This window comes from Glarea lozoyensis (genome assembly GCF_000409485.1).
Source record: "Glarea lozoyensis ATCC 20868 chromosome Unknown GLAREA5, whole genome shotgun sequence".
NCBI classification, from domain to species: domain Eukaryota; kingdom Fungi; phylum Ascomycota; class Leotiomycetes; order Helotiales; family Helotiaceae; genus Glarea; species Glarea lozoyensis.
This window is the reverse complement of record NW_007361000.1, coordinates 1,442,030-1,466,956: the sequence shown is the minus strand read 5'-3', so window position 1 is coordinate 1,466,956 and position 24,927 is coordinate 1,442,030. Positions and strand designations below refer to the sequence as shown.

At 46.9% G+C, this 24,927-nt stretch overlaps 6 protein-coding genes across 6 annotated transcripts; 3 read left to right on the top strand and 3 right to left on the bottom strand.

The window, feature by feature from the left end:
- Nucleotides 1-1,479: 1,479 nt before the first annotated feature.
- GLAREA_04660 (P-loop containing nucleoside triphosphate hydrolase) lies at nucleotides 1,480-6,937 on the top strand (the record flags this gene model as incomplete). Its single annotated transcript, XM_008087037.1, has 3 exons — nucleotides 1,480-1,790; nucleotides 1,844-5,503; nucleotides 5,554-6,937. The coding sequence occupies 3 exons, from the start codon at nucleotides 1,480-1,482 to the stop codon at nucleotides 6,935-6,937; spliced, it is 5,355 nt and encodes a 1,784-aa protein (XP_008085228.1).
- Nucleotides 6,938-7,902: 965 nt separating this feature from the next.
- Nucleotides 7,903-9,216, bottom strand: GLAREA_04659 (PLP-dependent transferase; the record flags this gene model as incomplete). Its single annotated transcript, XM_008087036.1, has 2 exons — nucleotides 7,903-8,976; nucleotides 9,037-9,216. The coding sequence occupies 2 exons, from the start codon at nucleotides 9,214-9,216 to the stop codon at nucleotides 7,903-7,905; spliced, it is 1,254 nt and encodes a 417-aa protein (XP_008085227.1).
- Nucleotides 9,217-9,926: 710 nt separating this feature from the next.
- GLAREA_04658 (t-snare protein) lies at nucleotides 9,927-11,083 on the bottom strand (the record flags this gene model as incomplete). Its single annotated transcript, XM_008087035.1, has 3 exons — nucleotides 9,927-10,167; nucleotides 10,224-10,912; nucleotides 10,964-11,083. The coding sequence occupies 3 exons, from the start codon at nucleotides 11,081-11,083 to the stop codon at nucleotides 9,927-9,929; spliced, it is 1,050 nt and encodes a 349-aa protein (XP_008085226.1).
- Nucleotides 11,084-11,128: 45 nt separating this feature from the next.
- On the top strand, nucleotides 11,129-11,503 carry GLAREA_04657 (uncharacterized protein; the record flags this gene model as incomplete). Its single annotated transcript, XM_008087034.1, has 1 exon — nucleotides 11,129-11,503. One exon carries the CDS (start codon nucleotides 11,129-11,131, stop codon nucleotides 11,501-11,503), a length of 375 nt encoding a protein of 124 aa, XP_008085225.1.
- Nucleotides 11,504-11,758: 255 nt separating this feature from the next.
- On the top strand, nucleotides 11,759-13,483 carry GLAREA_04656 (MFS general substrate transporter; the record flags this gene model as incomplete). Its single annotated transcript, XM_008087033.1, has 1 exon — nucleotides 11,759-13,483. The coding sequence occupies one exon, from the start codon at nucleotides 11,759-11,761 to the stop codon at nucleotides 13,481-13,483; it is 1,725 nt and encodes a 574-aa protein (XP_008085224.1).
- Nucleotides 13,484-13,995: 512 nt separating this feature from the next.
- On the bottom strand, nucleotides 13,996-18,081 carry GLAREA_04655 (P-loop containing nucleoside triphosphate hydrolase; the record flags this gene model as incomplete). The annotated part of the gene is made up of 1 exon (XM_008087032.1): nucleotides 13,996-18,081. One exon carries the CDS (start codon nucleotides 18,079-18,081, stop codon nucleotides 13,996-13,998), a length of 4,086 nt encoding a protein of 1,361 aa, XP_008085223.1.
- Between the last annotated feature and the right edge of the window lie 6,846 nt (nucleotides 18,082-24,927).

Sequence of the window (24,927 nt, the reverse complement as noted above, 5' to 3'; positions counted from 1 at the left end):
CCATGGTAGTGTGTGGTACAGCCGCCATAGTCTTTCGTACAGTGCCTAGTCAGAAGGGTCTTTTAGTTGCCACTTGGCTGTTCTTGTGGGACTAAGTAGATGCTCTACTGGGGCCGGAACATGTCAAGATATCGTGGTTGAACTTGCGGTTGTGAGGTGATACTCGCAAATGACAAGCGGTATATTACTGTCTATAATTATCTATTCCGTTTTATAGTACAGTAGTGTTATTTCCCAACGCGAGACAACGAAACAGGCAAAGACCTAGTCGGCAATGGTGCATTGGTTCGATTTTGGTTGCTTTTTGAATATCACTGGTTAACAGTAGTTGAATTGTCCTAGATCGCCCAAACTGAGAGTCAATCGCCTATTTTCCATCTTCTTCTTAGTTGCGCACCATATATGGAAAATTCGTAATATGAGAAACACGTTGGTAACATTTCCATAGTTTGACCTTCATCTCCTTCTCGGTCATGTCTGATTGAGTTCCCCTGGACCAACAAACAGCGTACGTACTCGGGTAAGGAGAAAGGGGGATTGCACAGTGGAGGTAGAACGACACTTGGACTTAGGACTGAACAACAATGAAGAGTACTTCAAAGTAAGCGTGATTAATGTGGTTTGGATGCTATTTCCAATATTCTAGCGAAACCGTTGATTTTTCACAAATCCGTAGAAGAATCGTTGGAGCCCAGTCCCCGGTTGACAGATGCATGAATCCAAAAATAACTACGGAGTATTTCTGCTGCCGCTTTGAGTGCTAAGCTAGCTGCAGTTTGAGAATCCAATCTCATCATTCGAGAAGCCCCGGGCTTGTGGCAATCGGACCACCTATATAGTGTAAAGCAGCCAGATCTACTTCCGACCAACTCGTATTTAGGGGGCTTTGCTGGTTGTCCGCACTGGATGAGGCTTAGTGGCGTCTGGATCGCGGCATTGATGGGAGAGAAAAATCTTGAATGAATCAGGGGTATTCTGCACAGTTGGTGTCTAAATGGACAAAGGCGTCTCAAACTACGGTGACCTTGCTCAAACTCCTTCACGCTCGATCAACAATCCACGGCCGACCATACCCAGACATTCCACTCACGTCCCCAGCATGCTTCGTTTCTGATCTTCTCCTCATCTGCCAGTTTTTCTGTATTCGACGCACATTCTATCCTCAATCCACCTCACTCGTTTTGGTGGTCCATTCTGCTTTCTTAATCATTTTAATACTGTCCTCTCGTTTTCCGCGTCTTCTACGTTGCTGCAAGCCTGTTGCTCAGCGACCAAACGCCTCGTTCTCCTCACGAAACATCACTTCGAATTTACACTGCCATATTTTCCACATCGTCTACCCGCCCTACGAATAAACCTTTCCGAATTCTATTGGATACATAAATCATCACATAGACATTGGATCAGGACGAAGTCGATATATTTGAGTGTCAGTGATTCGTTTTGGAGCCGGAGGGCGGCAACTCCTCGAACACCATCATGGCAAACATGAACCGGATGTCGATGTACTCGACTACATCGTCAGCCCCTGGATCTCGACAACCTGCCTCAACTGCCCAACAATCCACTCAAGTCTCAACTACCACTCTGCTAAATGCGGTTCACACAATTTACACATCGGGCCAGCCCTACCGCCTGGACGCCAGCACTTCTCTGGTTGTAAATACTTGGTTGACAGCATCACAAGCCGACAGCGAAGGAAGATCAGGTGGTACAGTTGATGCTGCACTTTCTGCTCGTGCGTGGGAGCATGCCAGACGTCGTGCTGAGGACGGATGCATCGTTTTAGGGTAATTAACTGTCCCTTTTATCATTCGACACACCTTACTAATGTCTCATACAGTTCTCTTCATCCATCAACTCCCTCGGTCCTTGTACCTTTCCTAGGCACCCTTCCTCTATCCATTCCCTCCGCTTTATTTACTGCACTTAATGCCCTTCGCCCATTCATCCACACAGTTTCGCCTCAGAACCCTTCGGCACCTCGACAGTCAGCTTTAGGGGTCACATTAACTCTCACATTAGCTGGGAATCTCTCCTCCGCATCAATTGCACTATCGGAAGGGGGGATCGACACATCGCAAGGGTTGCTCAACATTCCTAGCGAGAGTGGATATAGAGCTTTTGACGTCTTCTACTATCTATTAACATCTGCATCGACTCCGGCGGAGCGTGAATTTTTAGGATTGAAGCATGCCTCTAATTACGCTTTGCTGGCTAAATCCGCAACATACGACCCCCCATCATATCTCCCAACGGCAGATGATGCAGCTTCTGCGGATGACTTTCGGGTAGCGTTGAAAGGGATTGGTATTAAGGGAGCAGCACATCGTAATTTGATCTCTATTTTAGCAGGATTATTAAAATTGGGTGATACTTTAACCTACAATCTCGATGAGGAGGCGCTGGAGGAGGTCTGCGAGGATGTTGGCGGACTTCTGGGTCTCGAGCCAGAGGTCTTGTTTAAGCAATGCACTATGGTGGAACGGGAGACTTTGATCGGTGGTCTATACGAGGCACTCGTTGATTGGGTGATCCTAAAGGCGAACGAGGCCATTGCTACCGACATGCAAAGAATCAAAGACGGAGACTCTTCGAGCGATGGAGGACCCGGTGCTAGGACTCCAAATACCGAGGAAGATAACGGGGACACCGTCTCTATCACCGTTTTAGAAATCCCTAACGCTACTCTCGGCAAAGCTGCCGCCATGCGTGGTGTGTTTGACGATACTCAGGGAATTAATTTGGAAATGAAGGAAGATGGTGTCGATGTTGTGGCTGCTGGATCGTCTGTTCTGCGAGAAATGCAAAATGCACTATCCGAAGTTGGACCCGATCTCGGCATCATGACCGGTCCAGCTGGACGCGAACGGGAGCATGAACTTGAAAGACGTGAGGTAGTTCTAGAGAAAGTGGGAAGAGAGGGGGAAGAGGATGGCTTTTTGAAGAAGATTCTTTTCCCCATCGAAGGTCAAGGGGTCAATCTTGGGCGTGCAGGCAGACTTGATCTTGCTGCTGTTCTCGGCAGTAGTCGCGTCTGGTATCATCTAGCCCTGCACCCCACCGACGAGTCACCTGCAAGTTTGGCAGCTTTGCCATCTACAACATCAGCTTGGTCGGCTGGAACAGTCTCGCGGCAACTCCGCGCATGGAGGCTTCCGGAATGGGCCAATCGTCGAAACAAGAACCTCGATTTTACAGCCGATTTCGATCTGGAAGAATTTTGCCAGCGATATGCTCTTTTAGGTTGCAAGGATGGCAAGGATGGAATTGAGAGCTGGATCATGGAACGTGGTTGGAGCAATGGCGAAGTTGTGGTGGGCACAGAACGTATATGGATGCGAGAAAGTGCTTGGTGGGAAGCGGAGGGTATGCTTGATCTAAAGCCTACAAACGAAGGTTTCATGGGCACCAACAGCATGATGATGGCCAGCCAGCCACTCGAAACTGGGTACTCTGCTGGACCCAATGGAAGCGGATTCTTTCCTCCCATGAATGAACTCACACCTCACGGCAGCAGAGAGGGTCTGCTTGGCCGACAAAGCTCTGCAACGTTAGCTCGCAGTCAATTTGGTGCTCGTTCAGTCGCTCCATCGCGAAATATCAGCGGCGGTGATTACGGACTTGGCTTCAAGGGAGATGACATGAAGGGGCAGGTATACTACACAAATGAGCATGGCGAGCTTGTTACTCAGGCAGATGCGGAACTGGCAGAAACCAAAAACATAACGACCACAGAGCAAACTTTCAGCCGTCGCATCTGGGTTGTGATTGTCTGGTCATTGACTTTCTGGATTCCATCATTTGTCCTCCGATACGTTGGGCGTATGAAGAGACCTGATGTTAGAATGGCGTGGCGCGAAAAGCTCGTTCTCGTATGGGCTATTCTTTTCATGAACGCTGTCATCGTATTTTGGATCATTGCGTTCGGAAACCTTCTATGCCCAAACAAGGACAAGGTCTGGGACGTCAACGAACTTGCAACACATCAGGGAGATAACGACTTTTGGGTCGGTATACATGGAAAAGTTTACGACATCTCGAAATTCTGGACTATCGACCACAGTGACACAGTCATCTCTACAAGCTCTACCAACATGCAGCCATTTGCGGGACTTGTCCTCGATGACTACTTCGTTCCCCCTCTTCCGGTCAGCTGCCCAGGTCTGGTTTCAGACGAGACCATCGTCCTGACAACAAATAACTCTGTCATCGACACCAGTGCTGTACACGTATCCGGGTCTCTACAACCATATCCAGATAGCAAATTGCGCAGCATCGATTGGTATGGCGGCGTATTCCTTCCAAAGATCAAAGAGTACTACCACGGAGATATCGTGTTCGATACGTCCACAGTAAAAAGTGAAGGCCGAAATGATAATCATATGTGGTTCCTTCTTGACCAGAAAATCTACGATCTTACGAATTACTACTATACACTCAAACTTCAAGGCAACCTCGCTCGCTTCAGATTTTTGGATGAGACGATTGAGGATATGATCAAGCAAAACCCAGGACAAGACCTGACCACCAAGTGGAATACGATGTACGAAAATGCCAACGATACCCAGAAGAATGTTATTAGCAATAACCTCAATTGCATTAAGAACACTTTCTACGTCGGTTATCCCGACTTCCGCGAAACAGCGAAATGTCAAGTCAACAACTACATTCTGCTTGCATTTACCATCATCCTTTGTGCTGTTATTTTAACCAAGTTCTTGGCTGCTCTCCAGTTTGGATCCAAACGTCGTCCTCAACCACAGGATAAGTTTGTTATATGCCAAGTGCCAGCGTACACCGAAGGAGAGGATTCTTTACGGAAAGCTCTCGATTCCTTGACAGCTCTGCAATATGACAATAAGAGAAAGCTGATCTGTGTCATATGTGATGGAATGATTGTCGGAGGTGGCAACGATAGACCTACGCCGAAGATTGTTCTCGATATTTTAGGTGTCGATCCGAAGCTTGATCCCCCGGCTCTCCCATTCAAATCTGTCGGAGAAAGCAGCGAACAGTTGAACTACGGCAAAGTCTACTCTGGTCTGTACGAATATGAAGGCAACGTTGTTCCCTACATTGTTGTGGTTAAAGTTGGCAAGGAATCTGAGCAGTCAAAGTCCAAGCCTGGAAATCGTGGAAAGCGTGATTCGCAGATCCTTCTTATGAGTTTCCTTAATCGCGTACACCATCGATCCCCAATGAACCCACTGGAACTCGAGATGTTCCATCAGATCAACAACATTATCGGCGTGGACCCCGAATTGTACGAGTACCTCCTAATGATTGATGCCGATACTAGTGTCCGAGAAGACTCCCTCAATCGCCTCGTCGCTGCTTGTGCCAACAACGCAAAAATTGCCGGTATCTGTGGCGAGACTAGTCTCGAAAATGAAGAGCGGTCTTGGTGGACCATGATTCAAGTTTATGAGTACTTTATCTCTCATCATCTCGCCAAAGCTTTCGAATCCCTCTTTGGCAGTGTTACTTGTTTGCCTGGATGGTATGCATCCCCCCGAATGCTCGTTGTGAAAATAACTAATTGATATCTAGTTTCACCATGTACCGTCTCCGAACAGCCGACAAGGGAAAGCCGTTGATCATATCTGATGCAATCGTCCACGAGTATTCTGATTGCGCCGTTGATACCCTTCACAAGAAGAACCTTCTATCTCTTGGAGAAGATCGATACCTGACGACACTCATGACCAAGCATTTCCCATACATGTCTTATAAGTTCCTTCCAGATGCATATGCAAGCACCGCTGCCCCTGAAACCTGGAGTGTGCTCCTCTCCCAAAGAAGACGGTGGATCAACTCCACCATCCACAATTTGGGAGAGTTGGTCTGGCTCAAAGAAATGTGCGGCTTCTGCTGTTTCAGCATGAGATTCATCGTTTTCATTGATCTTTTCGGTACCATCATTCTTCCAGCAACTTGTGTGTATCTTGGGTATCTCATCTACCTCGTTGCATCTCATAAGGGACAATTTCCACTTATCTCAATCGTTATGATTGCGGCCGTTTACGGTCTCCAGGCACTCATCTTCATCCTAAAGCGGCAATGGCAGCATATAGGATGGATGATAATCTACATTCTTGCATTCCCAATCTACTCATTCATCCTTCCAGTGTACTCGTTCTGGAACCAAGACAACTTCTCATGGGGTAACACACGTATCGTCGTGGGCGAAAAGGGAGGGAAACAGATCATCCAAGAGAATGACGACGGATTCGATCCTCGCAGCATTCCTCTTCAAAGATGGGATGACTACGCCCTGACCAACAATCTACCTGGTCGCCGTGGAGTTGCAGTCGAGAAGTCGTATGATGCATACGAAGATCAGTACGAGATGGACGACATGAAATCCATGTATTCGTCCGTCAAACCTGCGTCTACTATTTTGACCGGATTCCCTGGTCGTGGTCACTATGTTCCTCCGGTATCTCCAGGCGTTCGCCAGTCCGTCTACTCGCAAGCACCTTTTACCGATACTCCAGTCACGCGCAACCAGTCAATGATGTCCCTTGGAGGTGGCCTACAAGATCGTTCAGCATCACCATACCAAGACTACCCACAAGCAAACTCCCATCGCCAAAGTACGATCATGATGCAATCACCAAACGACTTGGTTGCATCTCCACAAGGAATGAACCCAACTGGTAGTGCTCTCGGCTTCCGAGGCGGTTCTCGTACACCCCTCGGCCATGAGAGCATGAGACCAGTCAGCCAGTTCGATTTCCAAAGAGGCAATGCTGGTCCAGACGATTTTATGATTGTCGATGCTATCCGATTATGTCTTTCCGAGGTAGACCTGGACAATGTTACCAAGAAACAAGTTAGAGCCTTGGTCGAACAGCGACTTCAAACCGAATTAGTCGGTGACAGAAGAGTCTTCCTGGACAGAATGATCGATCAGGAATTAGCTAATATGTAGAATGGCTTTCCTCTGTCGCTATGTATATCCAACCTCTGTCCTATCTCTTTGGCTGGGCTCGGAGAATATTGGATCGGGAAAGGGATGTATCAAAAAGAATCAAGATGAAAAGAATGGGTGCATTTGTTTTGTCAATATCGAGAACTTTTAGCATTTTGGGTCGGGGTCAGCCTTCTTAATGATTGAAATGGCCGGAAGAAGTGTGGGGAATACGGGCGTTTATTTGTGCTCGAAATTGGGATGGGTTGTTTTTGTATCTAGCATTTTTCCGTTCCTTTTGTGGTGTGGGAGATCAGCGTGTTTGGATAGGGGTAGGGTAGGGTAGGAAGCGGATAATTAGAAATTATAAATATAGCGAGCGTGTTGCGAAACATTTTTTCTGTGCTGTATGGGATGTGATGTTTGGTAATTCAAATGGAGAGGATTGATTGTTCCCCTTTTACTCAAGTCGAGTCGCGCTCAAATATAATGCGATTGTGAGAGTAGCACGAATGGATGGAATACAGCAACTAGCTTCCCTTCGGTACTCTTCTAATGGAGCCAAGAAGAACAGCAGACTATTCGAAAAAGAAGGCTCTATCCGTATCTGCCATAAATCTGTTCATCCCCTTTGATAATATTAGTATTATCTGATTACAAAGTTATCCCTCAAATCACTAATATTATAAAAATTGCCTAGGATCACTGTTCTGTACCTGCTATGATGTAATGTGAATTTCACACCCACATACTCTCAACCTATTTTTCGGGGAAATGTTTATCACTCTCATAACATGCGGAAAGAAAACGTGGTAAGTGAGAGGCCACTATCAATTCGAGGGGAAGAGAAGAATCTCCATCCATTCCATTTTATCCAATCCCCATCACGACACAGCTCATTTATCAAATCAATTTCATACCTTCATCACTCATTCCAAATTTGAAGAAAAGATCTAACCGACTATCCTACAAGTCAAACCTCAATATCAAGAACTCGTCTCCTTAACGACCTTGTCTATCGCCTTAGCAACATACTCCACATTTCGTGTATTTAATCCCGCCATGCTAATCCGTCCATTCTTGGTCATGTATATATGTGCCGTCTCTCTCAGCTGCAACACCTGCTTCTCGCTTAGACCGGTAAAGGAGAACATGCCGATCTGATCGGTGATGTGATTCCAAGTCCCTGGTGTCTTCAACTCTTCTAGTTTCCCACGTAGAGCGGTACGCATGCTGATGATTCGACCAGACATGGTACGTAGATTCTCTTCCCATTCAGCGAAGAGCGCTTGGTCGTTGAGCACTAAGCTTGCAATCCTCGCGCCGTAAGCTGGAGGATTCGAGATCTCGGAACGTTGTAGAATGGCAAGCTGACTTGCAATTCTTGTAATTGTGTTCTGCGAATCCGTCCCTGGACCCGTCACGAAATGGAAACAGCCAGCTCTCTCGCCGTACAACCCGAAGTTCTTGGCGAATGACTGGGCGACGCAGAGTTCAAAGCCTTGTTCCACGAAGTATCTGAGCGCCCACGCGTCCTTGGCTAGATCGCCCGAGGCGAAACCTTGGTACGCGCAGTCGAAGAATGGGAAGTGGGAGTTCTGTTTCATGACCGAGGCGAGTTCTTTCCATTGTGCTTTGGTGAGGTCGACGCCGGTGGGGTTGTGGGCGCAGGCGTGGAGGAGAATGATGCTGTGTTCTGGGGCATCTGTGACGGCTTGCTTCATGCCTTCCCAGTCAAGACCTTTGGTGGATTTGGAGAAGTATGGGTAGGTTGCGATAGGGAGATGGACATTGGAGAAGATCTGGTTGTGGTTTGCCCATGTCGGGTTGCTGAAGTAGACGGTTGGTTTACCGGGATAGAATCGTGCGAGGAAGAGAGCTCCCAGATGGACCGCTCCAGTTCCCGAAACGGTTTGGAGACTACATGTTCGGTTTTCTGCGATTGCTGGGGAATCGGCTCCAAGAATTAGTCTCGCAGCTGCGGATGTGAATTCTGATAGACCGGCGATGGGAAGGTATTCGTGGTTGAGCGCGGGGTCGTTTCGTAGGATATCGTCCGCCTGGATAGTGAGTCAGTACGGAATACTGACGTGATGGATTGGATTGCAATTCCCAAGTACCTTTTTCACGACAGGTAACACCCATGGCTTTGCATTGTCATCTCTATATGCACCAATTCCTAGATCGACCTTTCTCTCATCGGTATCTTTTCGATATGCTGCCATCAGCCCAAAAAGAGGATCTTCTGGAGCTTTGGGCACCGCATCGGCCGAGAAGCTTGTAGATGTTGATTGCGACATATGTGCGGATATAGTTTGCAGTCTGGAATTCGGGGATGAAGATGAGTTATTTGAGGAAGAAGAAGAAGGAGATGCGGAAAAGGAGGAGGACGGAGGTGAGGAATTATTGTTATTGTTCGATGTCAATGCTCGCCTGGCGCTGGTGGTACTTGATGCAGGAGACATGCCGCTCGGAATTTTGACGGGACGTCCGCTGTCGCAGAGTGGGAGCCTGGGAGGGTGGGCGTCCTGGTGGGCGTGGAGGGCGAGGGGAGACGAACACGCGAAATCTGGGGTGAGAGTTTCGAGCTTGGGCACTGGTCCGGGGGTATATATATGCTTACGATCTGCTAATTGCCGAGCTCTGGATGGATCATGTCGTTCATATGGAAGTAGCGCGCCGAGGTATAATCTACGATGAACATGATTCTATTGAGGGAGGTGATGGATGATCTGCTTCTCCTCTTGGCTTATACATGTCTTAGCATGTGCTCAAGTTGATTTATTACCATGAGCACGACCACCTCCTGCATCCGGTGATGAGCGTCACCCGCTGCCCACAACGGTGCCTGCATCCAAACCTAACACCCTATACTATCATTGGTCCTGGCTCTGACTGGTACGGCGTAGGTTCATTTTGCATCAAAGTGCTAAGAGCACCGAGTCAACATTGATATGTGTATTATTCAAACAATAAAGGAGCTGAGTTCCGAGGAACAGGGCTACTGTAGCTAAATCACCAGATCCCACACGATCAGGAAAAGGCTCAACCCGCACGAGGCATAAAACACGTATTTCGCCGTGCTTTTTCGCTCCGCGGCTTTCTTTAATTGCTTGTTTCCACCGCCGACGTTTTCCGTGGTATTGATGGAATCCTGTTCTAATAATTCGATATTCTCTGATTGCGCAGCAAGGTTGGATACGAGTTGCGTTTGGAGTTCCGAGATTTCCACCAAGGACCTCTCCGCCGTTCTATCAAGTTGCGAATTAGCACTGGCCAGTACCAGGAAATGATGAAGTCGACATACCTAACTTGATCTAATGTGCTCTCATAGTGTTTTAGCATATCTTGGTTCTCCTTTTCAAATATTTGAATCTGTTCAGCCGATAGTTCCTCCTGCTGGTATTGCGGCTGCGTGTCCATATGTGCAGGCACACCTTGATAAGTCTGGTAAGTCGAAGGACTTATGGGTGACGGTTCAAGTATGTCGGGCATTAGATCCATATCAGAATTGGCCAGCACGCTCCGTCTCTTCTCCATCTCTCGCAATATCCTCTTCTCCATCATTGTAGCCTGGAAGCTCCCGCATTCTTGCAACTTCTGTCGCAAGTACCATATGACGCTCTCTCGGTGGTTACTGATCGCATTCGCTCTGGATTCTTCCAGCTCTTGTTCTGAGGATTTGGACTGCCCAGCTCCCCCAGCTGCCCATTTTCCTAGAGCTCCTAAGCTCAATTTCGCATATTTCCTCCGTGTTACTGTAGTTTCTGTATTCTGTCGCAACTGTTCCGCATCTGCCAGATTCCGTATGCTGGCGTTCAATTCCCGAAGTAACTGTTTCGTCTCAGCGTCTATCTCTTCTCTTTGCCGGTCTGTCAGGTATTTCCATTTGCTGTCCTTCGCAGACAAGTTCGCCCGTCGTGGGGGGACAGCCGTGGACAGGTATGATTGTCGGATTTTGCGAAGGTAAACATTTAGGGATGCTATGTGTGAATTCTACCAGCGCCACTTAGTACGAGAGTATAAACATCATATTCGTGTTCATACAATTCTATAGGCCTCCTTTAGGAACTCGTCAATATTCTGTAGAGTGAGAGAAGGTTTCGCGGTTGGGGGAGCATCATGGCTCTTTAAGAGTTCGTTGAGGAGGGGAGTAAGATCAGTCATTTCGAGGAATGATTCGTCGATGTAATATTATCAGTTCGAGCCACAATGGCAGAAGTCATGGGTCGACGCAGCTATGCAGTTCAGTCTGTTGTCCTTCATAAACCTGCTTCTGGATACATGTGGCTTGACTGCGGCTCACCTGGGCAAGCTCAGGTCAAGGCACGTGATCACCATAACTTAACCTTATGGTTTCCATGCTCTCCAAAGTTCTCTTCTCGAAACCTCCTCAACAAAAGCATCTTCCCGAACATATTGTGTCTGTCTTACTTGTATATCGCCACCTTCATTATGCCGTCAGACCTCCATGTTCTCACGGATGCAGATTCAATCATTTGCACCGCAGGCAGCATGGCCTCTTCCTTCAACTCCATCCACGGCGAATCGACGGCTCTCATCGGCGCTCCGTTAAAATTTCATTGATTGCCTCGAGACGATCCCGTTATCGCAGAGTCGGATACCTGTGCCGTTGCGACTGTGACCAGTGACGTGCCTTGGCCTGGTCCATTTGTGGGAATAAGGGTGGGACCCAGCATTTCCACGCTACGAAGGCGAATGGTAAATATCCGTGTATACATGTTGGCGTAGGTTGTGCTTCTTTTCCTATTTCAAATTTCTCTCTTTCGAGTCTCTCTGTCCTATTCACCTTCATATTATGAAAATCTCATTACAGACATCATGACGCGAGACAATTCCTTGGGCGCTGCAGAAAAGGCAGAAGAAATAGGTGCTACTGTCCAAGGAGCAGTACTTCCACCGTCTGCAGATCCAATTCCGGCGCACTCTCAGGAATCCTCACACTCTCTTACTGGGACTGGAACCTCCCTAGATGAACATGAAGATGGCGGAAGAGACCTGGAGCTTGCTCCTGTCATCACAGCACCCATGTACTCGGCTTTTGGAACGTGGAAGAAACGATATATTGTTATAATGGTCACTTGGGCAGCTTTTCTTTCACCAACCTCTGCGAACATCTATTTCCCGGCTTTGAACCCCCTTCAGGAAGATCTCAATGTATCACCAAAGCTCATCAATTTAACCCTCACCTCATACATGATCTTTCAAGGTCTTTCTCCAACCATTTTTGGAGATCTAGCCGATATGGCGGGGAGGAGACCAGCTTATATTATCTCATTCGTCATTTATCTAGGTGCCAACATTGGTCTCGCTCTTCAAAATAGCTATGCGGCTTTGTTCATTCTCCGTTGTGTGCAAAGTACCGGCAGTAGTGGAGCTATTGCAATGGGCTACGGTGTGGTAGCCGACTTATCGACAAGCGCGGAGCGTGGAAGTTATATGGGAATTGTAAGCGCGGGAACAATGTTAGGGCCAGCTATTGGACCTGTGATTGGAGGAGTGCTGGCACAATTCTTGGGGTGGCGAGCTATATTCTGGTTTCTTGTCATTGTCTCCGCCTGCTTCCTCGTACCATTCGCCTTAACGGTCCCCGAGACTGGTCGTAACGTTGTAGGGAATGGCTCTGTCCCTCCTCAAGGCTGGAATATGACTCTATTGGAATGGTGGAAACTTCGAAAGGAGGCAAAGTCCACAGACGCCCTGTCAAGGACAGTGAGTTCAGAAGGCCGTCGACTCCAACAAGCGGAACTTGCACGGAAGCGTCAATTGAGATGGCCCAATCCTTTGAAGACTATTCACATCATTATGGAAAAGGATATGGCAGTAGTGTTGATATACAACGCACTAATCTACACCGCGTTCTACGACATTATGGCATCTATCCCCGAGCTCTTCCAGGAAATATACCACTTTAACGACCTCCAAATAGGTCTCTGCTATATTCCGTTTGGCTGCGGATGTGCCATCGCCAGTTTCCTAAACGGCAGGATGTTGGATCGAAATTACAAGCGAGTAGCACGACAGATAGGATTCACAATCGACAGGAAGCGTGGCGACGATCTAGCCAATTTCCCAATCGAACGCGCACGTCTCGAAATCATCTGGCCAATCCTGACTCTGGGTCTTATCTGCGTCCTTTGCTACGGCTGGGTCTTAGAAAAGAACGCCCACCTAGCCGCTCCCCTCATTCTCCAATTCTTCATCGGTCTTTGCGTCAACGGCGCTTTCAACATCCTTAGCACTCTAGTCGTGGATTTATATCCTCAAAGCCCTTCCACCGCAACGGCAGCCAATAACCTCGTTCGCTGTTTCTTTGGAGCCGGAGGGACGGCCGTTATCACCATCATGATCCAAAAAATGGGGCGTGGATGGTGTTTCACGTTTATTTCGCTGGTTTGTATAGTCACGATGCCGATGTTGTGGGTGGAATTGAAGTGGGGGCCTGGGTGGAGGGAGGAGCGGAGGGTTAGATTGGCGAAGATTGAAGAGGAGAAAGAGAGGGTGGTGGAGAGGATGGAGAGTAGTGGGAGGGAGGAAAAAGCTTGATGGATTGCATTATATGGTTGGAGTTTATTTAGCATTGGCATTTCGGAATTTTGCATTTGAGGCGTTGAATAACTGGTGGTAAAAGATACTTGAGACAAACTCATTATATTTACAATAGGCCTTGTCCTGTGAGATATTCATATTAAAGCTTGACGCAGTGCGTGCAGGGTCTACTTGAAGAAGCTTCACATTCATTCTGACGCATGCTTGTCTTGTCTCGCGATCTTATGTCCATTACCCCAAGATCCAAGTAGCATTCGATGAAAAGTAACATCATTCAGACCACGAACCATAATCAAACCCAGAAAACATAAAATGACACATCGTGGAAGGGAAAAGAACCTTTATTCATGAACTATGTACTCAATCTCATGCATCCCATGCCGCTAATTACAGATAAAAAAACGAATGCGCCCAAAGGCTGGTATCTAAAACTCCCGAAAATAAAACACCTCGTATGTGCTCGACAATATGGTATGTACAAAAGCAATGCACGCAATGAACATCTACCTCTAAACTTCTTCTTTGACCGTCCTGCTCTTAGGCTCATCCACCTCTACTCTAGAAACCGCGACGTCCTCCTCAGCAACAGGGGCGAATTCCTTCCAGCCCTCCGAAGAGGAAGTAACAGAGGTCTCAACCTCGCTCCTCTCAACCTCATGCCGAGCCTCGATTTTCCTGCCCACGCCCCATTTCATCCTTGCTGCCTTCAATAATGCGTATGCGAGTAATCTATAGACGATAGTGCAGATGCCCAAATACAGGAGATTGAGTCTGGGGTTCGTATCTAACTTATACAGATCCAAGACCTCTTTGCCGGTGGTGATAGGACACGCTCCATTAGGCAGTCTCTGGTAGTCTTCGCATGTAAACATGATGTCTCGCACGCTGTACGGTGCGAGATTGCGCATCGCGAAGCCAAGAGGGGAGAGGTAGTTCATGTCTTTCAGGAAGGCGGGCATGTTGATGGACATGACGCCCGACATGACCTGGGCGAGACCTAGGAAGAGAGATGTGATGTTGATCGCGAACCCGGTGTGTGCGAAAAGAGTGTTGAACATGATGCCAGCACTCTCGCCACAGCTGACGATGCAGAAACAGTTGAACACGCAGACAAAGAACATGGTTACTGTGCGTGGAAGTCCTGCTGCCAAATCTACGAATATGGCGAAGATGAAGGAGGAAATTATTTCGAAAGGTACTTCGAGGGTAAGATACTGAGCAAAGAAAGCTTCGACTCCGTAGGTTCCATCGTCGTCTTCGCGGTAGAAAACGTCTTTCTCGATTGGATATACTGCTACATTCTGCAGCATACCGACAAAATAAAAGGCGCAGAATTCTTGCACAAATCCAAGACGGGTCTGTACTGAGAAATAACTGTGCTTTAATGGTGCGAAGAACAGCGTAAGAATAACAGCCAAACCGACGACTTGCATGATACGTGCCATGATGAGTGGTGGTTGACGTCTGAAGTTTATGAATGCTCGATGGACGAGAATCGGGTATGCTGAGAAGAAGCCGGAAGGTTTGCGGATCATGGCTCCCAGCTCAGCCGGAGTCGAGATCGAAGTTGGATGGAGACTGCCATTGAATGCTCCAGTTCTCCAATTGGCAATGAGGTTTTGAACTTTCGAACGACTAGCTTCTTCACGAGAAGAGTGTTGAAGGTCCACAGTGATGAGGTCGAGAGCGAAATCGGCAGGATTGGTGTTTCTTGAGCAAGGGAATCCGAGTTTGTCGAAATAGGGTAGCATGCCTTGACTATCCCCTGCATATACAGCGGATCCACCACGAGCAAGCAGAAGGACGTTGCCAAAGTGAGCGAACAAGTCCGAGCGAGCTTGATGGATGGTCAATACAAGAGTTCTACCTTCACTGGCCAATCCCTCGAGAACTTCCAGTATAGAGGAGGCAGTAAACGCGTCAAGTCCTGATGTTGGCTCGTCTAGGAAGAGAATTTGTGGATCAGTCAGGATTTGGACAGCAATTGAAACACGACGTTTCTCTCCTCCGGATATGCCTTTGATCATATCAGATCCAATCAAGTTATTGGCGCAGTCCTTGAGACCAAGTTTTAATAGCACTTCTTCTGCGCGCTGATGCTTCTGCTGCTTCGTCATGTGAGATGGTAGGCGAAGTCCTGCTGCGAATCGGAGTGTCTCACGGACAGTAAGAGACGGCAGCAATGCATCATCATCCTGGCAGACGTAAGAACAGACAGATCTGATAACAGATTCGGTTGGGATAGCGCCGTTGAATGTCATGTTGCCATAATGCCTATATCGAGTGCTGAAGCTGTTGTTCAGACGAAGTGCCATAGAATTGAGCAGCGACGTTTTGCCAGAACCACTAGGGCCCATGATCACGTTCAGAGACCCAGCTTTGAACTGAGCGGTAACCGGGTATAGGATAGTCTTTTTGGGCTGCTTCTGACCTAAGATATTCCTTTTGTCGAGATCAAGAGCGAAGTCGTCGAGGCCAATATCAATTGTCCGCACCTCTCCAACAGATCGAGCTGTCATTCTTTCCTTTCCAAAGGACAAGTCCTCTTCAGAATGCCGAGCTTTGGCAATATTCATATCAACCTTCAAGAATCTAAGACCAATCCAGGCACATGTGTAGAACATTATCACAAAAGCGAGCAAGATGATGATTGGCCGGACTAACCAATTACCTGGAAATCCTAACGAATCCATGATGAATGCGCCAGTATACTGTGCACAAGCTGGATTGGATTCCCCACCAGGTAAGGGACAATCATAAAACGATCCAACGAACTCGTTCGAGGCGAGTGCTCCGAAGGAATAGAAGACGTATGCTGTCCACTTGGTCCATCTCACGTAGACAGGAATTTCATTTGCCTGAACAAAGAAACCGCATGCCATACTCTGCACCGTATAGCCCAGATTAGCGATGAGGGAGGCACCCGCAAAGTTTCGAGAAGCAGCTACACAAGCCATTGCGTACGTAACAGCGATGAAATGAGATATTAACATGATGGCAAGGAACGTAAAGAACGCATCAACTTCCGGTCTTAAACCTGCCATCCAGTAATATATCGCCGTGTATATGATGGGTACTGGTAGATCCTCAGTGAAAAATCTTGCCAACCTCCTACTCAAAAGAAAAGGTGTGACATCTACAACCCCTTCATTATGCTCGCGATCGAAAAGCGGAATATCAACAGTCAAGCGATATGTCTCAAACATAAGTATCAGATAACCTTGAAGCGCGGCTGCGTTATAGATAGCGCCCTGACGACTGCGAATTCCGGATTGATCGCGAGACAATCCGTAGAATATCCAACCTGTAATCACGCCCATTCCCACAGCTTCTGTGAGTGACCCCGTCATTCCAAGCGAATCTCTCCAAGTTGTTACAAGCGCCCGGGATGTGAGGACTTTTGTTTGCCGCCAGAATGGCGATCGAACCGGCGCAGTTAATGTTTGGGCTTTGTTGCTGGTCTCACTGGTCGCTTTCTCATTTGATGTGTAAAGCCTGTCGCTTTCTAGAGCCCAAGCTGTCTTCAAGCGGTCAACTCGCTGCAACGAAGCTGCTTCGAGTTCGGGTGATCGATTGTCAACGGCCGCGACGTCAATTAAGAACTCCGCCGGGTTGACAAAATCAGGCATCTCCATCTCAACTTTGTTGAACCAAGGTAGACAACTTTCTGCGGATCCAGAGAAGACTGGGCTCCCTCTGGTGAGGATTACCAGACCATCGAACATACCCCAAATTTCTGACCTAGGCTGATGGATGGTCGTTACGATGGTCCTCCCTCTCTGGGCCAAGGTCTTGAGGGTCCTGATGAGTTGGAAAGCACTTGTTGCATCTAAGCCGGTTGTTGGTTCATCCAGAAACAAAACACTAGGATTGCTAAGGAGCTGTACTCCGATACTCGTACGTCTCTTCTCTCCACCTGAACATCCTTTATGTTGATGATTTCCTATCCTCGTATTCGCGCATTCTTTCAGCCCGAGTTCCAGGATAACTTCATCTACAACTTTCTTGCGTTCCTCTTCGGTCGTCGGCGGCGGGAGTCTCAGATCCGCAGAGTACTGAAGAGTCTCGCGAACTGTAAGTGTCGGCAGTAGAACATCCTGTTGCATGACATATGCAGAACGCACACTCCGAACACCTTGTAGCCCATTGAAGGTGGTGGAACCTTCGAACGACACTCGTCCACTAGTCATCCGTTCGGCCATCGTGTTCAACATCGTCGTCTTACCACTCCCGCTTCCACCAATTATTGCAGTAAGAGTACCAGCTTTCATAGAGGCGGAAACCGAATGCAAGATTTGTTTCTTTTCCGAAGGCTGCTCCCCATCTTCTGCTCTTTTCCGCTGACCGATCCCGAACCTCGCAAGGGGTGAAGCAAATGGGGAAACATCCACTACCACTCCCAGCTTCCTCACATCTATGTTGACCGGCTCGACCTCCGAGAGCGACAAGTAATGGCTTTCAGCAGCAGACTGGTGTTGCTGTAGGACGAGGTGCCCCTCATGTTTCGAGGTCGCCCGCGAATTCCTCGAGGAGGGACGTTGGCCTGTATGAATATCCTCCGTCTCCTTGACTTCATCTCCCCTTCCATCCTCCATCGTGTCTCTCGTTATCTTGTGTGACGGTTCCTTATCGATTATGCTGCAATGCCGGGTGGCGTTTCTTAGATATCCCGCTTGCAAAGTCTATAATCTTCAGCGAAAGAGTGAAGACGCCTGTATTCCACGGGTGAATAGTGTTGAAGGCGATATATCGATCAACCGAGAAGTTTCCCGCGATCCAGATTGTCCTAGAATCGAAGCACATCACAATTGGAGGCTAGCTCTAGCAAACAATACTGTTGGGGGTGTATGCTACAAAAGAAAGAGCCAAGTCGCTATCGATTACCGGCAGGGAAAGAATGGCTTATGGCAAGACGTACCATCATCCAAATACAGAGAAAATTGTAGGAAAGATGATGAGAAAGAAGTTGCCCGGCAAAAGAGCATTTTGAATCCGTACAGCGGCGCAAACTGAAAGTCCTTGGGTCTTGGATGCTCATCAACGGATGTTTGCGACAGGGAATCCAGCTGGGCCTCGGTCTCTCCAAGCGATGCGTAAAAGGGGGAAAGCGGCACGATTTAGTCTTATTTCGCCAGCAAGCTTGGGGTATGTTGCTGCCGCTTTATAGCTCGCTTAGAACAGATACAACTCAAGCTGGCATTAGGATAAAAATACAATTTCACCACCACTCACACACTTGCGGAGAATTTCAACACTCTCTACGCTTTCCAACAGCCCCGGGATAGGAAATGACATGCGGAGTATGGCCGAACAAACGTGAAGACGCTTTGTTTGCTTGGTATGTAAGAACCCTCGAATGCATACACGAAGTTTTGTGTAGACAAAACTTAATGAAAATATTGTAGCTACTGTGGTTGTATACCTAGGTGCTTAGCAGCTCCATCAATACAGCTACTTCGACTGCGGCACAGCCTTCGGAATGATCGTACGGCCAGAGATCGAGAATGGCTCGTCCTCGCTTCGTAACCGACGTCGAACATGAAGCAATTCGTATTCACGGGCCACATACTAACATCATCACCACCTCCTGAAATTTAACCGAGATCTCTGTCGTACAGATGTTGGGACAGTGGTGACACGAAGCGTCCCAAGCCCATGGGACTATATTCCACATGCGAACACCAAAACGGCGATGTGAAACCACCGCTCAGGAATGGAGAAAGCATCGTAGAAACGCCTCGATCAGCTCCGAATCATCAAGTTTCGGGAAAGGAAAGTCACAAGGCAGCTGCTTCGTCCAAGAATACAATCAGACCTGTCAGATAGCCAGTGCGAAATCGGCTCCTGAAATCCAAGTGGAATGTTTGGATGCCTGTTCATGTAGGTATAATGTCGTCAATTATAGCCTAAACAGTATTGCTGTTGTATCATGAGCGGTTGGCGAGCAGTGAGCACCTGTGCTTGTGCCTCCGACAGTCACGAGCAAGCAGACCTCTACCTCGTCACTTCGATTGCATCCGAGGATTCTGAATCTGTCTTCGGGCTGATTACGTGGTACTAGTTGGTCCTCCTTGGAGAGTTGGCTTTAGTAGCCTCTCTCGAACACGTCTTCTTGCTTTCACAAGAGTTTTGAAACACAGGTAATGAAAGTCGTCCAATATGTGTACAAATCCATGCGAACCATCAAGCCACCCGCTCTCTTCGGGGACGAAAAAAACCCGAGATTTTGCACACCTAGCCTATCTACTTCGACCCCCCCCCCTGAATAAACCGCAGTGGGTCTTCTAGAAGTTACGGTAAACGGGTTGTTTGGCCAATAAGTAGTTGAGGATATACTTATCATTGCTGTAACAAGTAAAGTCTGTATTTTCTCCACTGCGGTTTATTCAAGGGGGGTCGAAGTACTACTATTCTACCACAACACCCAATTATATTTACTTTCTAGTTTTATATTATACAATATAAGACTATTCTTAAGTAGATTATAATTTCTTACGATTTATTATCCCAGATTTGCTTATTTAGACAGTAGATAGAGTATACTTTTGGCGAGAACTTAGGTGTTGTGGCGGGCGCAAAATCCCGGGTTTTTTCCGTCCCTGGAGAGCCGCTTACCAGATCCTGGAAGCCATGTGTAAGACATCGATTCTTCCAATGTCCGGCTTACGCAGGGCCCAATCGATAAGAAGAATCTTGAACTGGTATCCGTTGATGTTGGCACTTTTACTGGTACCTCTTTTCATTGGTAGTGTCCTCTTATTGAACCAATTTCATATAGTAAGTAGTGTTCATCATTTCATTCTTATGCGAAGAACCTGAAGCAAAGAAAGCCCTTCATTGCCAAACAATTATTATCAATGCGTGGGCTATTCTGCGCGATCATTATCTAGGATGGATTATTCGCTCGGGGAAAACTCTGGCTTACCAGAAAACAACACCAGATCGAGTTATAGAAACCTAGAACCAATGTGAAGATGACTGCAAGATAATCTTTCAGACATGTCAGCACATAGTTTAACCTGGTACAAATAGAACGCTTCTGCATTTCATACAACTAAATGTAACAATACCTATCAAACTATCAGGAACTGAAGGTTTCTATGATGGATCCCTAAAAATTCGAAGTAGTATAGGAGAAGACATTGTGTTTCAGCCATTGCCAAAGATGGGAGGTAGGTTCTGGTGATTTTAAAAGCATTTCAATGCGAAACATGAAGGTAAATCTCGAAGGCTCAAAAGCAGATCAAAAATGCAAACTCTGTCGTGATGGAGCTTGGTAGGTGACATGAACACCTTCTAGATATAACCAGGTCACAATATCGGCTTGGGAAGAATCAATTACCGTTTAGAGAGACAGAAAATAAGCAAAGAGTACATGCTTCCATACACCAATGGAATAACCATCAAGAAAAGACTGACCTTTTTGTTGTAAATGTCAAATTCACCAGTAATGATCTATTGGAGAATTGCAAGAAGGATTTTGCTTAAGCTCTTCCAACCGGAGATATTCATGTTGAATAATCGAAAATCACCAGAAACACTGCGTGTCTGAAGGTAGTAGACAGATGTATCTTGAGTGACTGTTGATTTAGTTAGTTTTATACATACACTTTGTGTCATCACAAGGCTATAGAAAAAGACTCTTAGTCCAACCAGATCTGTATTTTGTGTTCATCTCTCCTTCGGCTGGACTTATAGGGGATTTCTTGCCGTGCTGTCTTGTTACAATTCATCACCTAGGCTTGAGGCTACTAGATGCCTCCTATTCGTGACTAACCATTACTGATTTCCTATACAATATGAGTAAAGAATTGGAAACTTGTTCAGGCACTGTCAAAGGCAGACCAAGAAAGCCTCACAAGAAACACCAGTTATGTCTCGCTTAGGGATGTGTTGTCGGTATTGATACTTATACCAATCATCGATGCATCAATTTACGATACCCCGTTTCGCCAACGTACTTCCTGCAATCCACAATGCCTCTCCCTCCTTCTGCTTCTGCTTTCTGCACCACAGAGAATCAAGCTCGATGGTATTTTTCGTAGCCTAGCCATAAGTAGTAATCCGGTTTCTGAAGATATAATCACGTTCGCATGCACATCAAATTGCCAGACTACAATCCTTTCTCGTCCATTCACTTCCAAAGCCCCCACACTGCAGAAAGCGGCCAAGGAGGGCGAGATATTGCGGGCAAAGTATACAGGCTGAATGCTTTGCATTGAAAGTGCAGGTCAGGGTACGATGCACTTTCAACCATCAGCGTGTCCTCGACTGACGCGTTCATTGCTCTCATCTCGCTGCCTTTATTTTTCGCAAAGAAGCTGAGACATCCCAAACACAAGCGAGTCCAGTCCAAGTCCAATAGAGAGTTTGCTGGCTCGGCCCAGCCCGCAATGTAACGCTGTCAACCCCAACATTCGGCGCCGATCCGAAGCCTGAAACTTCTCCGCTCCTCTTAACACTTCCTGATATAAGTCTATAGTGGGTTATGTCTTAAATTGCGTACTTATCCACAGCTTATGTTTCAAAGGATCCGTTGAACGTTACCATTCGAGCAGAGCAGAGTCTGAACCCCACCCCCACGCGGCATTTTATCAATCTGCGAAATGAGGGGTACCAGGAAAATGGAAAACGTGGCTGGAAAAACTTCCTAGCCGGACTTTATTCCTGAAAATGTTTGTCTCATCCAAAGGGGACTTTCCTGAGCCTTGTTGTTTGCTTTTTGTCTCTGGTTTCTAAGATTAGAATTCCTGATATGTAAGGACTTTGCATCATGTACCTTCCCTCTGCTCCAATCCCCCGATTGGACGAAGAAGTGCCCGCAGGAAAAGTCTCAGCCTGCAATGTAGTCTTGATGAACTTTTCAGATTTTGACCTCCGTCTTCGGTGACAGGAGGGAGGAAAGCTCACTACTGTGAGTTGTATGTATGGCTGATCCTCAAGCACCGCTAACCGATGGGAATTGAGGGATCATTGGCGGGTCGAACCGTCTATCCTTGTCTGCCGGTTTGCATCATTAAAGGGCGGATTTCGAGTACCACAACCTTATCAGTTACTGCAGAGTAACCAGCTTTATTCGTCTGGGATGGGAAGTCGGTAGTTCGAGCCTGACGTCGTGGTGCCACTCTGTTGATCAATGATCATCCTTTTCTTGCTATAAGGCCTTTAACTTCAATGCGGTGTCTTCTTTTGACAACTCCCGGGCGATTCACTTGACAAACAGAGTCTGTTTGTTGGTAGCCACGATTCAGCGCTGCCAAGATCAGTTCAAAATTCCTGCTTTCAAGCCTGGTCACCGACGAGGTGTTCTCAAGTAGTACATTATGCATTTCGATAAATGTCCTGCCATCAATACTTACCGCATATCTCGTACCAGAACTGGTACGTACCACGACAGTATGAGTCGGCCGCCTCAATGTTACATCCTCAATTCCCCGGCGAATTGACTATCTACACCGCTACTTGTTAGGCTTTCTCAGTAACAACTGTTCAATCTCAACGATTGACTTTACTCCCTCAACTATACGAGTTATAGTGTGCAACAGGCGATGATCAGTTTCGTCACGTACGTGAACAGCCAGTTACGGTTGCAGAAAAAACAGGCATCGGTACCTGGAGACGTGCGGGCCGTACCGAAGACTTTTGAAATCAGGTACTGTACTGTACGTACACAAATTGGAGGACTTTCCGAGTTTCCCGGCGTCTAGGGCCCAGAGGTGCTTCATCCCATTGAACGCCTGGTCACAAGTATTATGAGCAAGGAGTTGATAGGTGTGATATAAATGCAAGGTTAGCCATGGTGATGAGTTGAAGTTGACTTCTTGCATAAACGACTAAACCTGTTGTACTAGTCACTGAGGCTGATACATGGAACCGTACTGCCTCTTGATCTACTAAAGGCTGTATTGGCTTATGATATGCTTGCCTGTAGTTTGAGCACTTGACATCACATCTTCGTCACTTGAGTTGGTTAAAGTTAGATTTCACCACATACTAAAAATGAGAGGTATTAAAAAGAGAGTCATCGGTAAGTGCTCTAGGACTACGGTCTTCGCTAAGTGTGAACTTAACTCAGTGACGTCCACAAGCGCGGTACACAAGAGTAACAGCATGGCATTAGTCTCACTGGACTTGCAACTGCCGTATGCCATGGCTAACCAGGATGCTTTGAAACGACCTCATTATACATTGACGTAGCCTGAGAACCAACCTCTTTTCCTTGAGGCGTGCTTTTCTAACATGAAATCAGGTATTACCTGCATAGAGCAACAGGTACTGTTACTCGGTAAGAAGTCGTATATGCCAGACACTAATCACAGTATGCCAATCTGAAATGACTGTCCGGCAGATACTTCTAGCCGACCTCTGCATTTTTGCTTCCTCGATATTCCGTACCACACCAACAAGCCCTTGTGTGGTTTTTTGCACTACCCAGATCGTTCCCTTACTGGCCGTCACCACCATGCGGTTCTACCAGTAAGGTGTACCTAGCAGGCTGAGTAGGTCGTCATGATATTGATGTTACTTTCAAAAGCGTCCCGCAGTAGGATTCATCGCCCTTCCAATGTTCGCCCTCCGCACGAACTATTGATTGAAATTGACCAGAGCGTACTTGCAATTTTTATCACAACGATTCAAGGATGTTGGAATGAGGTGACTGTTATCTCTTATCCAAGCACCACTACATCCAACAGAGCGGCATATTTCGTGTTGATCCTAGGAGTAAAAGACCTAAATGAGAGACTCTAAGCGAAGCTTCATTGATAAGCGTAGGACTGAGATATTGAAAAGTGCTTCCATCTAGGTACCGTGTATTTAGCGGCCTTTATTATCGTTCCTTCCTTCCCACGACTTGTTCACCAACACTTCGGTTCTCTCATGGAAAGGCAAGCGCAACTGAATTAACTTTCATTGTATCTAATGTTACCGATACACCTTAATAAAACATACCTTACCTCGCTGATGTTATCCGGCATCTTGCTCTAGGTTTAGCAATATGAGTAAGCTTTTGAGAAATGATAAGCAAATTGACATAGAAATGGGTTCTGCCTGACGGAAGTAAGTCGGCGTACCTTCAATTATTGAATCACATATTATCATCCAATTGAATGCGTCTATGTACTGCTTGAAGCAATAATCCTTTCCGTGTATCGTTGGAAAGCATGCAACGAAAACACCTACATGACGTACCCCGCAATACAATCGTAGCCGAATACTACCACACAGGAGGCTTAAATCAAAAAGCAAGTTTACTGGCTTTTGTGCTCCTTTCAGTTCATCGACCATAAGCCACCACGGAAAAGAAGCGCAGTGTTACTGTCAAGGGTTGATTTTGGATTCAACTCTCTTTAGAAACCTCGCTTAACACATTGTGTCAATTCACGAAAAGTGACGCGAAGATTTTCGGAGTTCAATGTTTGCATTTCTATCGTGGTTGGCTC